Source organism: Lontra canadensis, unplaced genomic scaffold (assembly GCF_010015895.1).
Source record: "Lontra canadensis isolate GAN:19392208 unplaced genomic scaffold, GSC_riverotter_1.0 scaffold15, whole genome shotgun sequence".
In the NCBI taxonomy this organism is placed as follows: domain Eukaryota; kingdom Metazoa; phylum Chordata; class Mammalia; order Carnivora; family Mustelidae; genus Lontra; species Lontra canadensis.
This window is the reverse complement of record NW_022631009.1, coordinates 100,372-117,809: the sequence shown is the minus strand read 5'-3', so window position 1 is coordinate 117,809 and position 17,438 is coordinate 100,372. Positions and strand designations below refer to the sequence as shown.

General features: G+C 37.6%; 1 protein-coding gene across 2 annotated transcripts in view; it reads right to left on the bottom strand.

Moving 5' to 3' along the window:
• The window catches only part of ATAD2 (ATPase family AAA domain containing 2), a 66,322-nt gene that overhangs the window by 6,695 nt on the left and 42,189 nt on the right, over positions 1–17,438 (bottom strand). For both annotated transcript variants that reach the window (XM_032858387.1, XM_032858388.1), the window contains 11 exons: positions 16,139–16,298; positions 14,661–14,751; positions 13,665–13,979; positions 12,944–13,076; positions 12,414–12,600; positions 11,368–11,553; positions 5,418–5,553; positions 4,243–4,439; positions 3,519–3,678; positions 666–788; positions 396–539 (listed from right to left, as the gene is read on the bottom strand). In XM_032858387.1, the coding sequence (XP_032714278.1) occupies positions 396–539; positions 666–788; positions 3,519–3,678; positions 4,243–4,439; positions 5,418–5,553; positions 11,368–11,553; positions 12,414–12,600; positions 12,944–13,076; positions 13,665–13,979; positions 14,661–14,751; positions 16,139–16,298 (1,832 nt within the window). The remainder of the gene's footprint in view (positions 1–395; positions 540–665; positions 789–3,518; positions 3,679–4,242; positions 4,440–5,417; positions 5,554–11,367; positions 11,554–12,413; positions 12,601–12,943; positions 13,077–13,664; positions 13,980–14,660; positions 14,752–16,138; positions 16,299–17,438) is intronic.

The following is a 17,438-nucleotide window of genomic DNA, read 5'->3' as shown; positions in this document are numbered from 1 at the left end:
GAGAGGTGGGGCATTCACAGGGCTTAAAGAACCGAAACTGGAATTAAGAGCCTGCTAAGGCAGGCAGGCCTTGGGAGAACCCATGGGCTCTGGATTAGTACCCTCTGGAGTTATACCCTAAGAATAAGGAGGAAGAGGAAATAGACTAGAATTGATAGAAATGAAAATCAATTTCAAATCAGTCAATCCGCAGCTAGGTGATGGTGACTGGGACTGCAAATGGCGTATCATATAAACCTGGATTTATTTCAAGACTGCAAAGTTGCCTTAACATTAACGAAATCAAGGTAATTTATTGCATCGATATAAATAGAGGAAACTAAGGAGAAAGTAAATGGCATCAGCAGAAAATAAAGGCTAGTTTCATTAAGGAAACGCTACCCGAGGGCACTTACCAGGAGTACTGCAAGCCACAGGAGTACTGGTTGTCTTGAGTTTTTCATTCTGCTCTGGATCTGATCTTTTATCACCGGCAGAGGTGGAATTTTGCTTTGGCATCACATGATAGTAAGATGGGGCATACTTGGAGGAGCTACAACCTTATAAATAGACATGGAATATCAAGTCAAATGTCCAGATTTCAAAATTATCTGAAGGGTTAATGTAAGGGACTCAATACAGTAGATCAGAAGCATCTTTTTTCTGATGCCACATCATTTTCCTACCTCTCTTCTTCCTAGATTCCTGAATTTCTTCACAAAGCTGCTCAAAGTCTTCATCAAGTTCTTCTTTAATTATTGCATAGGCAGTATCTCTTAAAGCACAGGCTCTATGCCTAATAAGACGATCTGAGAAATGAATAAAGAATTCAACTCTAAAATCACTTTTAATAATTTACCAAAAATAAACTTAACATGTTGAGCTAAGATTAGAGTCACTAAAATTCCTTTTTTACTTTTACCATGAATTGTGTTACTGCAATTGTATCATTCTGTTTTTACTGTTACTCTAATGTTCTGGACATCTGATTCAATATCGCAGACTAAACCTGAACGATTTTATTGCTCTGTCCTATCTAGCTCCCCTTGAAATACCATTAAAAAAAAAAAAAAAAAAAAAACAAACCCAAACAAACAACAATCAATCAACAGCGAGACTATACAACAACATGATGACAACAAAAACAGCAAGGAAGGCTACTGGTGTCATTACTGAGCTAGAGATGTCAAGGAATTTTAGAAGATTGGATGCTACTGCACTGACAGAGAAACTAAACAGACAACGGAACAGCAACCTGACACAGGAAACACTGGGAACGCCACTCTACTCAAGAGCCCAAGCACTGTGAACCGAACATGCTTTGAGGCCGAGGACAGGTAATGGGTGAGTGTAAAATTGCTTGAACAACTGGACCGGCTCCCTCCCAGGGCAGCAGGCTGCACTGTTCTCACCCAGCTTAGCCTGGCAGCAACAGCTGTCACATCAGAAGGATTCTTCAGGGGATTTCGAACATCGCATTTGGGCCTGAAAAAAGGCACAGGCCCTGGTTCCCCAGGTGTGGCAGCATCAGCGTCACGTGGAAACTTGTCAGAAAGGTAAATTCTCACGTTCTACCCTACATCTACAGAATCAGACACAATGGGGATGGGGCCTTGCAAACTGCATCCTAACAGGCCTGTAAGGAGATGCTGACCGCTGCTACAGGCACTCCACTGGTCTCAAGTAATTTTAGATTGTCACACGGACAGGAGATGTGGCAGCAGCATGACTGCCATGATACAGCCTCCAGGATAAATGCTTCCTTCTTTCTACAATTAAGGGGTGTTCGCAGGTTGGTAGCCTGCTCCCCAGCATGAAGCTACAGAACCCTGAACTGTAGGGAAAAGCCTAGGGGAGGTGAGGGCAGGGGCCCTGGAGCAGAACAGTGAGCTTTTCAAGTGTCAAAGAAACTTTCAGTAGGTCCCTATGCTAATTGGTCTAATTTATAAACACTACCAACTAGAAAAACAGAAAGCCAATGTACTCAGGGAGGGAGTTAACACAGCAAACAGGACTATTAAAGAATTATCCACTGAGAGTGTTAAGGACACTATCCATACAACAAAAATAGTAAGCTGGGAAAAAGAAATTTTCTAAGAAATATTTTGGGGCGCCTGGGTGGTTCAGTGGGTTAAAGCCTCTGCCTTCGGCTCAGGTCATGATCCCAGAGTCCTGGGTTCGAGTCCTGCATTGGGCTCTCTGCTTAGCAGGGAGCCTGCTTCCCCCCAGCCCCCGCCTGCCTCTCTACTTGTGATCTCTGTCAAATAAATAAACAAAATCTAAAAAAAAGAAATATTTTAGAAAAATTTAAAATTTATATTATTATATATTAATATAGTTATAATAAGTATAAATACATTCAATATTTACTTATCAATATTTAATATTTTAAGAAATATTTTAAGAAAAATATTTTTTGATATGAATAAGCTTATATCAAATATATAGTTGACTATATCATTATATATATGAACAAATAAATCATTAAAAATCCCTTACTTTAAAAGTTTTATTTTTTTAATAGATTGCATAGGGGAGGACAGAATAGGTATAGGTATAGAAAAGGTCTAAAAAGATATTCCCAAACTTAACAGTGTCCACCTCTGGAGAGAGGAAATGAGGGACTTATGAAGTATAGATGACTTACAATATTATATTAGTTTCAAGTGTACAACACAGTGATTCGACATTTATATACATTATGAAGTGATCACCATAATAAATCTAGAGGGTTTAGTTTTTAAAACATTAGCAAGTTGGGGCATCAGGGTGGCTCAGTGAAGTGTCCAACTTGGTTCTGGCTCAGGTCATGATCTCATGGTCCCGAGACGGAGCCCCACATCAGGCTCCATGCAGCATCTACTTGAGACTCTGCCCTTCTCACTGCTCTCTCTCTCTAAAATAAATCTTAAAAAAAAAAATTAGCAAGTATCCTATATTACTTCTGTAATAAAAATCACAGTGGTCTTAACTAAGAAAATTCTTTTAAACCTTTTTTATTGCAGAGTGTTTATTTTTCACTTGGAGAAAGAGCGCTGATAAACAAAGGAAAGAAGTGAAGTTGTTGTGCAATTTTGTGTCATTAGAAGGTAGGCCACGGAATTGTAAATACGGGTATTCTGTAGTCAAAGAAACCTGCATTCAAATTCTGCCTCTGCCACTTCCTGGCAGTGTGACCCTAAGTTTGTTTGTTTTTTTTTTCTTAAAGATTTCATTTACTTATTTGATAGAGCTCACAAGTAGGCAGAGCAGCAGGCAGAGAGAGAGGAGGAAGCAGGCTTCCTGCTAAGCAGAGAGCCTAATGCGGGGCTCAATCCCAGGACCCTGAGATCATGACCTGAGCCGAAGGCAGAGGCTTTAACCCACTGAGTCACCCAGGTGCCCCCTGAGTAAGTTTTTTAACTTCATTTTCATCAACTGTAAAGTGAGAATAATGTTGTATTGAATGGCACTGTGAATGTAAAATGTTTATGTCACCTCACTACATGTTAGCGGTCCCTGTTCCACCCCCCCAGGGGAAAAAACCCACTAATGCTCACCTCCAGGATCTCTATCTGGATTGTATTCTAAAGCATTACTACAGATTAGATCAATATCACTCAAATAGTCTTTCACAGTCAGATACTTGTGGAGATCAATTTTACTGATTACAGATGAAAGGTCCATTGGTTGCTTTATCACAGTGACATAATCAGGAACCTAAAATTCAAGCAAATGACCAAATCACTAAGTTAACTCTGAACATAAAAAAACATGAGTCTAGTTGCTCTGCCAGGCAATACAGGGGAGAGAGAACAAATACATAAGAAGTAACAATAATGTATTTTAATATGAAACCTTTGACTCTATTTAAAGCTGGTTTTGTCTTGTATTTACTTCTGTTCTTAGGCACTTATATCTCCAGTAATATCTTATTCCTCTTTCCTTATCCAAATGTCACCCATCCTTCAATGTCAACTTAAGACTTCAGCTTCACTCTCTAGCTCACTCCAAACCATGTCACAATAATATTATGTACCATTAAGTCAATCTTAAATCACGTCTAGAACGTTTGGGTTGGCAGACAAAGTTAACTGACTACTCTTTTGAGGAAAGAAAAATGCATTACGCATAGCTTTGAAGCCTCCACGTGGTTAGGACACTACTCAGTATATTCTACATAAAATAAGCTCAGAGAGCAGACAGGGAACCACATAAACAATTAAAATATTCTCTAGTTCATTATAGTTTAGAACACATTCGAGCCAAAGATTAAATCAATACCTCATCAGGGTCAACAGGTTTAGTAAATACTCGGAATCGCTTGTCAATAGCAAGCCTATGTGTAACATTCCTCAAGAAAATCCTCAGTTCTCTAAAGGTATCTTCTTCTTGTTCTTCTAGTCGTTTCACTTCTTCTGCTGTCAGCGGTCTTGGCTCAGGTGGTGGTGCTACAGGGAGTACCTCCAAGGCCTGCAAAACTTCACGCGAATGCAAGATTTTAGTTACTACTCTCCCATCACAACAAGAGTGACAAATGATTCAGTGGCCAGGCTTCAGGGGCTATCCTCCTTACATCTGCCGGGATTTCGAAGATTTGAAATACTCAAGTGCTACCATAATCTCTATCCCTAGCTTCCCTCCAGCAACAACTGGTAATTTGTAATTTTTAATGTTAATTCCTAGGTCATTACCTCTTTTCCACTTTAAGATCATTTAAGAGGCTATTAAAACTTTGAAAATGCATTATTTCCAGCATAAGAAAATTCTATTAAAAAAGCTTTTTACTAGTTAATTTCTGAACTAAGAAAAAATTGTGGTATGTTTCCAATGTAATAAGTTTAATTTTGTTTAAACAGACATGCACTGAATACTCAGGATAAAAGAAGGCATATGAGAGTGCTGCCCCAACAAACTGACAATCTATAAGGGGGTAAGACAATGATCACATCACTAATGTCATATCAGTAGGATGAAAAAAAGTACAATGGGTCATAATGGTAGAAAATTAATTTTGCCTAGCTCTAGTGAAGGAGGAAAAAATGAGTTATAGTAGAAGGACAAGTGGTTCCTTAGGCAGAGATAGGCAAGAAGGATAGAAGCATTGATGGCAGAGAGCAAGCATAAATGAAATTACGAAAAGACAAGAATATGTTGCATGTAGTGTAAAGACAGAGTGTTTTGCGAAGAAAGAGATGGAGGAAGGTGGGGAGAACAAATGTGCCAAAAATGGGCTTGGGAAGACAGGCTGGAGCTTTACTATGAATTCTAGCTCAAATTCTCCATGGACTAGGACTACACTAGGAAAGGCCTTGTACACTTAAATGGGAAGCTTGGAGACATGTAAGCAAACCTAATGACTGAAGTTTTGAGTGTGAGTTATTAGAAGATGATGATGCCATTAATATTTTATTCCCACTTTCTCAAAATTATTATATGTCAAACTTTGATAAACTAACCTGCTTTCTTCTTTGATAAAGGAGGCTTAGCAGCTTGCTTTAGAATTAGATCTTCAAAAAATTTTGTTCGTTCTTCTTTACCAGGTAACTGGACATTGAAAATTTCTCCATAATCACGGATAAACAATTCTTGAACCTTAAAAGAGAAAATATATGCATTACATATGTGTATACACAATACTATGTAAACATCATTCAATGCAACAGTAGGTTATTACACATTTTTTTTTTTAAGATTTTATTTATTTGTTTGATAGATCACAAGTAGGCAGAGAGGCAGGCAGAGAGAAAGGGGGAAGCAGGCTCCCTGCTGACCAGAGAGCCCGATACGGGGCTCGATCCCAGGACCCTGAGATCACGACCTGAGCTGAAGGCAGAGGCTTTAACCCACTGAGCCACCCAGGTGCCCCTATACACATATTTTTAATGACCTGAAATGTGTAAGAAAGAGATGTTTTTAAAACACAGATCTTTTATGTATGCTGGAGTTACATATAAATGACGTATGCAACAGATTAGGAACTAAAATATATGGGATCTTCTTTAAAATTCAAGACTCCAACGTATAATTCATGTGGCAACTGACATGGCAATATTTAATTTGAAGGGCTTTTCTGAATCAGCTGATTCACTTTCACAACCCAAGTGAGATATGCTGGCTGGCTCAGTTGGTAGACCATGCAGCTCTTGATCTCGTGGTTATGAGTTTTGAGCCCTACCATGGGTGTAGAAATTACTAAAAAATGAAATCTTTAAAAAGAAATTAAAAAAAAATAGTAAAGGCTAGAAAATAACAAGTGCTGGTGAGGATGTAGAGAAATTAGAACCCCTGAACTAATGGAATGTTAAAATGGTGCAGCCTCTGTGGAAAACATAGAATTACCATGTAATCCAGTATACAGATATGAAGAGCTAGAAAAAACAAACAAACCAAAAAAACAAACCAAAAAAACCCAAATAACCCACCAAAACCCACCACTCAAACACATACTTGTATACCAATGATCATAGCAGGATTATTCATAGTAGGCAAGAGGCAGAGACAATCCCAATGTTCATCACCAGATGAATATAAAAAATGTGATATATACATAAAATGGAGTATTATTCAACCTTAAGAAGGAGTGGAATTGTAATGCATGCTACAACGTGGATGAATTTTGAAAACATGCTAAGTGAAATAAGCCAGTCACAAAAGGTCAAATACCATATGATTCCACTTATACAAGGTATGTAAAAATTCAGAGAGAAATTTATTATAACAGAGGTTACTAGGGGTTAAAGAAAGGAGGGAATGGGGAGTAACTGGTTAATGGGTATAAAGTTTCTGTTTGGGATGATGAAAAGTTCTGGAAAAGATAGTGGTGATGGCTGCACAACATTGTGAATGTACTCAATGCAATGTATTTGAGGTCACTGAATTATACACTTAAAAATGGTTAAAATGGTAAATTTTATGTTATGCATATTTTACTGCCAAAAGAAAGGCAAAAAAAAAAAATCCCCAAATTCTAAACAACTCTTGACCTTTTCCAGTAGTTTTTACAAAGGTTTTATTTACTTGACAGAGAGAGAAGAGAGAAAGTGCGAGGACACAAGCTGGGGGAGGGACAGGGCGTGAGGGAGAAGCAGGCTCTCTGCCGAGCAGGTAGCCCGATGTGGGGCGATCCCAGGACCCTGAGATCAAGACCAGAGCCAAAAGCAGACACTTAACTGACTGAACAACCCAGGTGCCCCCCCTTTTATTCATTATTACTATTAGAGGAAAATAATGTTTATTTCTTGTGTGATGCTTATGTACTTTGTTTTGGGTATCTCTGACATACAGAAGTTTACATTCATAGCTTTTGCATTACCTCATTTACAGGATCTTCCATGCTCCCGTATAAGAAAATGTTCCTGGTATGTTATATGAAGCTTTTTGTCCTATTATCTCCACATCATTTATGAAATGTCTTTATTTTTGCTAATTCATTTACTCAACTTTTTTGTAAACAAGAGTCTCATGGATTTTATTAGGTTAATTTCTCTAAGCCAGCCCAAATTCCACAATTTTAATTTCTAATTTTGAGGTATGCTTTAGTATTTGGTGGGCCAAGAACCTCATTGCTTTTTCAATATTTTCTTGGAAATTCAAGCACTTTTTTTCCTTCAACACTGAATTTTAGGATCCTAGCTATTTTGCTGGGATATTTATTGGAATTTGTATCTCTTCCCCCTTTCTGGTGGCCTGGATGTTATATGCTCTATTTCTACTCTTTTATTACTCTAAGTTTTAACAGATAAAGTTAAACTTTTTCTAGCAAACTGTAAGGTTAATATCTACATATCACACAAAAATCTGAATGTGCTTTTACTTCCTTATTCTCCTCTACTATGCTCTTCCTGGCATTATCAAATTCCGACTAAGACCAACTTAGTTTCATATTCCTTAAACATTTTTTTCTATCACAATTTTGTGACAGTAACTTTTACTGTTTTCTTTGGTCACTGCTTCTTATTTCTACAAAATAAAGATCCAAGAGAAATTTCTAATCCTTTAATAATTAATTCTTTCAGTCAAGGGTTTATAAGTAATAGATTCCTAGGCATTACATATTCAAAAATGTCTTTTGGGGCATCTGGGTGGCTCAGGTGGTTAGGCATTTGACTCCTGATTTCAGCTCATCTCAGGGTTGTGAGTTTGAGTCCTGCATCAGACTCTGTGCTGGGCACAGAGCCTACTTAGGATTCCCTCTTTCCCTCTCCCCTAGCCTATCTCTCTAAAAATCTTAGTTTTGTTCTCTCTCTCTCAAATGCTAACTTTGTTGAAAAGAAAACTATTTTCCTTCAAAACTATGGAAATAAATATTGCTCACTTGTTTCCTTAGTAGCTAGTGTTACCAATGAGAAGGTAGAAGCAATTTGATTTTCAGTTCTTCCTAGTAATATTTTCTCTCTTGGTAGATTTTTAAATTTTCCTCTGTACTTCTGAAATCCTGAAAGTTTATCTAGATGTGGGCCTTTTAATATCCAGCAGTTAGAACACAGAAACTCTTACATCTGAATTTAAGGTATTCCTTAACTCTATAAAATGTTCTAGTATGTGAATATTTTCTCTTCTACTTTATTTTCTCTTCTCATAATGCCCAATAAAGGGTGTTAGACGCGAACTGACTGCCTTTATTTTAGCTTTTTTTCCTCCCTTTTCAAATCCCTATCCTTTTGTATCATACACCATAAGAATTCCTGGTCCCGTGATGTTCCATTTCAATAACTGATTCTTCATCTGTGTTTGCTCCTTTTCAAAAGCTTCATCGAATTTTTTTTATTTGTGGGGGGGGTTATTTCATGCATAATTATCTGCAATTGGTTCTTTTCTACAACAGTCTGTTGGTGATGCATGGATATGATTATTCATTGAACTGTCTTTCTCAAACACTTATTTATAGCTCATCTTTGCCTTTGAATTCTTAACTACCCATAGATGATGCTTCTGTTTATTCTAGCTTCTACTTCCAGTGATTAGGAAGAAGCCTGTCTATGCTGGAAATAGAATGTACCTGTAATTTGCTTTCTGGGCAACAGGGTCTCCCCATTCTTCCGGATATTGGGAGCCATAGATAGTCCCTACTCTAACATGGTAGTCTCTGGGCCCACCCTCACCGCTCTAGCTAAGGACGAACGACTCTGGTGACTGCTGCTTGGCATGGCAGAAGTGAGGTGGAATGAAAGCAAGTTGGAAAGCCACGTGATGAAAAGGGGAAAGCTCTCCCGGCCCAAGTGTGTGGACTGACTACACGGGGGAGGATAGACCTGAATGTAGTCATCTGCGTATAGTTAAGTGAACGAGAAATAAATTTCTGTTGTATCAATGACACTAAGGAATATACCCTATCACAGAAGAAATGTTTAGTGTGAAGAAGCCTGGGTCAGATTGGGGAGATACAAATAAACAGAGTAATCAAATATACAAAGAGTTTTCATGATGAAAAGAGATTTAACAGGTTCTATATAGTACCCGGAAAACAGACCTTAAGATAAGAAAATCTTTCAGAATCAGCGGATTTTTTTAGAAGTCAGCGCTAACAAACCGAATGGTGAGGAAAGTGTCTCAACAAAGCTAAAACTTCCATACGAAGAAGCCAATCTAAAGGAAGTGTCCAGAATCAGATTAACTAAACTAGCAGCCTTTGAGTCTGTAACATACACATGTTTATTTCCTGGATTATTCAATTTTCAGCCGAATAACTCACAATCACCTATTAGAGAGCGGCAACAGGGACAACATCGTGTCCGCCGATAACCTGAGCCCCTTTCCTTCATTCTGCTCTTCACTCACTGCTCTGGCCACCCTGGTCTTGCTGTTTCTTCCAGCACACCAAGCACACTTCTGCTTCAGGGTCTTTGCACTTCCTTTTCTGCTGCCAGAAACCCTTGTCCCTCAGATGCCCAACTGGGTTACTCACTGCCTTACCTCTTTCAGGTCTTTCTTCAGAAGCCATCCTCTTAGTGAGGTCTTACCTAAGACTGTTTAACATCGTGACCCATCACACTCTTTTGGTATCGCTTAGCTAAATTTTCCTCCATAGCAAGACGTTAATATTAAGTATTTTATTTCTTTTTCTCTCCCCCTACAATTAAAATGTAAGCCCTAGGAAGAGAGAAATTTTTGTCTCTATTTTTCAATGCTATAGTCCCAGTATCTAGAACTATGCCTGACAAAGAATAAGTACTCAATAAATATTTCTTTAATGAAATATATGAATTTATCTTCCTACCCACAGTCTTAAAAAAATGCAAACCAATTTTGTCAAAGGTATGGAAAAACTTATTCACACATAGAAGCCTACAATATGCCTATTATGTACTCTGATAATTGAAAGATGGGGGGGGAGTCTTACTTCATGTATTTTACATTCTGCTAGGAGACAGAAAGGCAAACAAATATTTAATGGCAGGCAGTGACAAAAACAAAGTAGAGTAAGGGAAAAGAGAGTGATAGAAAAAGGAGCTAATCACTATAACTGAGAAACTGATCAGGGAAGGCCTCTCTGAGGTGACACCTGAGAAAAATAAAGGGTCATGCCAGGCAAATATCTAGAAGAGTATTCCAGGCAGAAAAAGCATGAACTTCTGTCACTGGTAGTTGTCTAGATGGGCATAAACTCGAAAGACCGTAATTTGGTGTCATCAAAAATTTTAAATGAGCATACTCTTTACTGAGCTATAATTATTACACTTTTAGGAATGGACACTAGAAAAATACACACAGTAATGTCCATATAAGATAAAACCCAGTAGCCCAGTTGGGCAGTTCAATAGAAAAAAAACTAAAAAACCACAAAAACATCTATGAACAGGAATCTGGATAATTTCTGGTACATCAAGAAAATGGAAAAAGTTATGCAGCTTATCAAGATAATGGAAAAAGCCATGTTGCTTTTAAAAGGAATGAGACTGTGTCCTGAAAAATACATTATATATAGATACACATATAAAGCAAATTGCAAAATAGTATACAACAAATAACTCCTATTTTTGTAAGAGAAAAAAATTTATAATGTAGCCCTACTATACACATACACACACATACATACCATCCTGCCCAACAAGTCTATATACCAGATAGTTAACGTGACATTTCCGATAAAAAAAACTTTTCTATATCCAATTATTCACCTCTGAAAACTTGAAAAAAAATTTTTTTTTTAAAAACTTTATTTATTTGACAGAGAGAGAGAGATCATAAACAGGTAGAGAAGAAGGCAGAGAGAGATGGGAAACAGGCTCCCTGCTGAGCAGAGAGCCCTATGCGGGGCTCGATCCCAGGACCCCGAGATCATGACCTGAGCCGAAGGCAGAGGCTTAACCCACTGAGCCACCCAGGTGCCCCTAAACTTGAAATTTTTACAATAAATTTTTAATAAGTCTCTTTTCAAAGTCTAGTGACATCCCCCCCTCAGATTACCTCTTCCGGCAGAGCAGAATGGGGTTTGTCAGAAGTTGCAAGTAGTAAAACTGGAGCGAATGAAGGAATGTTCTGTAATAATGTAGTGAATGTGGCTTTGAGTGTTGGTCCAACTATTTCCCACCACAAGTGGATATGAGGAACATATACTATACTTGGTGCTGTTCTCTTAGCTTCACGAATCATCTAGTAGAGGGAAAAAAAATTATATTTAGTTAAAGTCAGTATATTAGTAATGCTTGCTTTATCAGTCTGGAGCAATGTTTAACTTCCTAGAATTATCATATAAAACGCTCAAGTTTTTAAAATGCTTCTCTAGTCTCATAATCTTATGTTTAAAATGTTTTGTAAAAGTCTCATTTTTAGGAAAACAGGGTTGCTTCAAGCAATTAGAAAGAAAACATCTCAATCAGTCTAGAAGACTTGTGTTAAATATAAAAATATAAAACTTCTACGTTTAAAAAATTTTAAAAGGAAAATAGCAAAAACAGAAGCAGTGGAAAATCTGAGTACACACCACATAGCAGTTACTGTTTTAAGTACTTTATTCACTTAATTCTCACATCAGCCACACAAGGGTACTATTATTACCTCCAGTTTGTACAAGGGGAAAACAAGGCAGAGATCTAACAGCTTCCCTAAGGTTACACAGACATTAAATGGCGGAAATGTGATTTAAATCCATACGCTTTGATGAGTAGGCCATTACATACAGTTCTTTTTTTTTTTTTTAAAGATTTTATTTATTTGACAGATCACAAGTAAGCAGAGAGGCAGGCAGAGAGAGAGAGGGAATCAGGCTCCCCGCTGAGCAGAGCACGCCTGATGCGGGGCTTGATCTCAGGACCCTAAGACAATGATCCAAGCCGAAGGCAGAAGCTTAACCCACTGAGCCACCCAGGTGCCCCTACAGTTCTATTTCATAAACCTGGAGGCAGAAATAAGAATGACAAGAAAACCCAGTTCAAAAAGGGTAAAGCAATTCTAGATTGTGTCTCTAGAAGACTGTTCTTCCAGGTTATTTGTCTGGGCAACGATGAATTTACCTGAGCACAAGTTTCTTCAGGAGATGTAGCACTGACTCCAAAAAGAACAGGAATGTCTAATGTATATACTGCAAATTTTTCCAAAGCATGGATGACAGCTGGTGCCAAATGAGAACCTTGTCCAAAGCCTGGTTCTCCCACTATCAATATTCTCGGTCGAAAAGACATAGGTTGATAACATGCATTTCTGAAAGAAAGTAGCTGTATTTTAGAAAAAGCAAAAATTTAAATTTTTCCTCCCAAATTACCATTTTTAACTCTCTTAAGGTAAAAATTTTTTGACTATGCAGCTTGTTAATCCATAACAACATGGTTCACATGGTTTCTGGAAAATTAATTAACCTTCACAGATTTAGGATTACTTTATTCAGTGAAATTTCTACTACAGTGACAACTGTAATGATAAAAATGTTTGATATTTTTACTAAGAAAAGGTCAGTTAGTATCTCTTATTCAATCACCATCTTTTAGTTTTAGGGAACTTATACACCAAAAAAAGCTATATACATTGATTTGCAGGGGAAATATACCTATTCAAATGAAGAAAATTAAAATTTTCTTTTGCCTTATTTAAGGATTTTTGAGAAAGGCCATTCTCATATACAGATGGAACTTCATCATCACTGTATGCCAAGTCACTTTCTAGCAGAGGACATGAAATATCTATAAAACAAAAGAATTGTGCATTAGTAACTTTTCTGGATTACAAAGCAAATGTTTATGTAATGCTTTAGTTATTAACAAATCAATATACATGAAATGTATAATAAAATTTTTTAAGAATATAAAATATCTGTATAGACATGAATAATAAATAAATGTAAAAATGCCATTTCAAACTTAAAACAGATTTAATTGAGGGCAATCTGTGAAGTAAATTTCCTTCAACTACCCAGGCAAAACATGACTAAATACCTTTCAAGAGGCTCTTTTTATTATTATTTTTAAAAGATTTATTTACTTATTTTGAGAGGGAGGAAAAAAAGAGAGCATGCGTGTGAGCGGGGGTAGGCGCAGAGGGAGAAACTCATGCTGACTCCGTGCTGAGTGCGCAGAGCCCGACACAGGCCTTGATCCCAAGTCCCACGGCAAGATCGGACCTCAGCTGCAACCAAGAGTCGGACGCTCAACTGACCATGTCATGCAGGCGCCCCGAAGAGGCTCTTTTGTGAAGAAACACTTCAGGTGTATAAAACATTTAGCTTTCCTGATTATGAAAGCTAACTTTAAACGGTCAATCAAGTTGCATACCTGAGTCCAGTGCTTTATTTGCTTTGACTTCTGCATGTGGAAATACTCTGTGCAGAGCTTCTAAGATCTTGTGTACGGTGCTTTGCAGGAGTGGTTTCACAATAGTGGACAGTGCCTGCCCAGGTGACGTCACAGCTCTCTGGGCAGCTGGTATCATCTTCTGCATGGCTACCTCAAAGTCCTTAGCGGAGATGTTAATTGACGAGAGATCCAACTGTAGTTTCTCACTAGTAGTATAGATCTGCGGGTAGCGTCGACGCAGAGCACATAAGGCAGCCTCAGAGCATATTGACTTAATATCTGCACCGCAGTATCCTATCCAAGGCAACCAAAAAAATTTTTAAATGTAAATCATCACCCTATTAGCATGACCATGGTTAAAAGAAGATTAAAACTCCACCTAGCAATATACTAGAAAAATACTTAGAATAAGGCTAACATTTCTCTTTCACCCAGTGAACTTACAAGGGTAGTAATAATTACGTCAACAAATCTAGCAACTTTTGCAAGTGTAATGTACAAACACTAAATACACAAAGCATTCAAGAACAAGTTTTAGAATCAGACAGACTAGGGTGAAATTCCAGTTTATCACTTACTACACGTATGATCTTTGGAGGAACATTTATGCTCTCTCAGCCATTTCTACATCTACATAGGGATAATGCTACCTACTTCACTGGACTGATGTGAGAACGTCTTGAAATAATATACGTAGAATGCCGAACAGAATGACTAGAGAAATGTGACGAGCAAAAGATGGCTGTTGTTATTATTATTATTATTGTCTAACTTGGCTTTCAAATTCTGCAACAGCCAATTCATCAAATATCTCTATTTAATATCCAGGATTTTTTAAGAAGAAAACATGCCACAAATAAGAGATTAGAAACAAACATAACCTGTATTTCTTTAAACATAATGATGCAAGGCTACAACTTGTTTCATCTCTGAAACGCATGCATTTTATCTTTTAATGCGTAAAGCAATGTTTACCAACACAGTTTTCTGCTAGTTCTTCTAGAAATATGTCCAGTGGTTTAGGATTCCAATCTCTTGTGTGAATCTTAAGAATTTCTTTTCGAGCCTACGAAGAAGAACAATTTAACTTTTTAAATAATAAGGTGCTATTCAGATCTGAATAACTTCAGTTTAAAATAATTTTATCTAAAATCGTAAAGAAATCAATACCTATAATAAAAAATATGAAACACTAAAAATGAAAAGAAGATGATGTTATTTGTAAGCATTTAAGGAGTTTATGTTAAATAATATTTCCATTTATAGTGCTCAAGTTCTAGTCACCATAAATGTGTATGAGACAAATTAAATAATGATGGGACTAGTCTTCATTCTGGTACACATTAAAAATTGTGTTTTTTTAAAGATTTACCTATTTATTCCAGAGAGCGAGAGAGCACCCACCTGTGGGGAGAGGGGCAGAGGGAGAGAAGCAGACTCCCCGCTGAGGGCAGAGCCTGATCTCATGACCTGAGCTGAAACAGACTTGGATGCTTAACCAGCCGAGCTACCCAGGTGCCCCGACAATTGTTCTTTAAAGCACTGGCAGCTCTATTCATATTTTCCTGCTTGGTTCTCAAAAGATTAAGCAGCTTTTTTTTTTTTTTTTTAATATTTTTTTTATTTATTTATTTATTTGAGAGAGAGAGAGAGAGAGAGAGAGAGAGAGAGCATGAGAAGAGAGAGGTCAGCGGGAGAAGCAGAGTCCCTGTCTAGCAGGGAGCCCGAGGTGGGACTCAATCCCGGGACTCCAGGATCATGACCTGAGCCAAAGGCAGTCGCTTAACCAACTGAGCCACCCAGGCACCCAAAATATTAAGCAGCTTTAAAATAACTGCGTAGGATCATATGGTAGTACCCATGAAAAAGCCAATGCTAATAAACTGGCTGAGGGCTGACTATTCATTAGGCCACATGTTCTAAAGCAAAATAAAGTTGTATGGTAACAACCAAAGGCCACACTCAAATTGAGAAACTTTTTTGAAAAGACTGATTCATTGATTTGGGAAAGAGTGAGAGCCCCTGAGTAGGGGAAGGGGCAGAGGAAAAGGGGACGGGAGAATCTCAAGCTGACTCTGCCCTGAGCATGAAATGCACTGCAGGGCTCGATCTCACAACCCTGAGATCATGACCTGAGCCGAAATCGAGAGTTAGATGCTTCGCTGACTGAGCCACCCAGGTGCCCCTCAAACTGAGAAAATTTTTTTGGGAAGGCATTATTTTATTAAAAAAAACAAACAAACAAAAAAAGAATTAAAAAAAAATCCAAGTTCTTTTCTTTAAATAAAATAATGCCTTCCTAAAAACACACACATATATATTTGGATGTTAATCACATATGACTTTTGCTTCAGAACATACAAAACTCAATTTTCAAATTTTTACTGTGCCAAAATTTGTCCATGATATGGACAACACATTCTGTCAAAATCTGAATAATGTTAAATTCCTACATCTTTGTCAGGTAGGCTGAAAAGGAATTCTCTGTCAAAGCGACCAGGCCTTCGCAAAGCAGGATCGATGGAATCCAGTCTGTTGGTTGCACCAATGACCACAATTTCCCCTCTGCTGTCCAATCCATCCATAAGTGCTAGCAGGGTGGAAACAATGGAACTAAATATAAAAATAAGAGAGACAAGATTAAACATATGATGCTGAATATGTTATTTCTTCTTTTGCTAAGATTTAATAGATTAAACATGTGAACACATTTTCTCAGAGCATGCCATTACTTCCAATAGATTAAAAACTGTAAAATAACACACTAAATGGCATACAGAGATTACAATCAATGAAAAACATAAATGGCCTTTAGAATGCCACTATGGGTTCTGGAAGACATTTTGTGAAGCATAACTTCACATAGGAATATGAAAGTCGCCCAAAAAGGATACAATATTAAAAAAAAAAAATACTGGACAAACTTCATGTAAAAAATTGTGTATACATTATCAAAGAACACCCAAATAAAATGAAATTTACATAAATCATAAAAATAGAACTTCAATTACATTTTAATTATGGATAGACAATAAAACAACCTCCACATCTTCATCACCCATTTTCTCCCCTCACCCTTTTTTTTAAGATTTTACTTATTTATTTGACAGACAGAGATCACAAGTAGGCAGAGAGGCAGGCAGAGAGAGAGGGGGGTAAGTAGGCTCCCCGCTGAGCAGAGAGCCTGATGTGGGGCTCAATCCCAAGACCCTGGGACCATGACCTGAGCCAAAGGCTGAGGTTTTAACCCACTGAGTCACCCAGGCGCCCCTCCTTTTTTTTTTTTTTTTTGAGTTTATTTAAATCTCTACACCCAACATGGGGCTCGAACTTATGACCCCGAAATCAAGAGTCATGTGCTCTTCCAACTCAGCCAGCCAGGCACCCCTTCCTCACCCACTTTCAACAATTATCAGTGTCCTTTTTTCTGATGTAATCCAGTAGTTCTTTGAGGAAGAAAACCCAAAAACTTCACACACATCATTTAATCCGTACACATTTCATATTAAATAATGTATTTATTTCTGAGATAAGGACTGCAGAACTCCACAGTTACTAGGATACCAATGGAAATGACAATAATCCCTTAACATCACCTAATATTTAATTTTCCTGATCGTTTCAGAATATCTTTTCACATTTGATTTTTTTAAGCCAAGACCCATACACTACACTTGGTCAAATGTCCCTCAAATCAAGAGTTTCCATTGGATCTTCCTTTTTATTCCTTTATGCCATGTATTTGAAGAAATT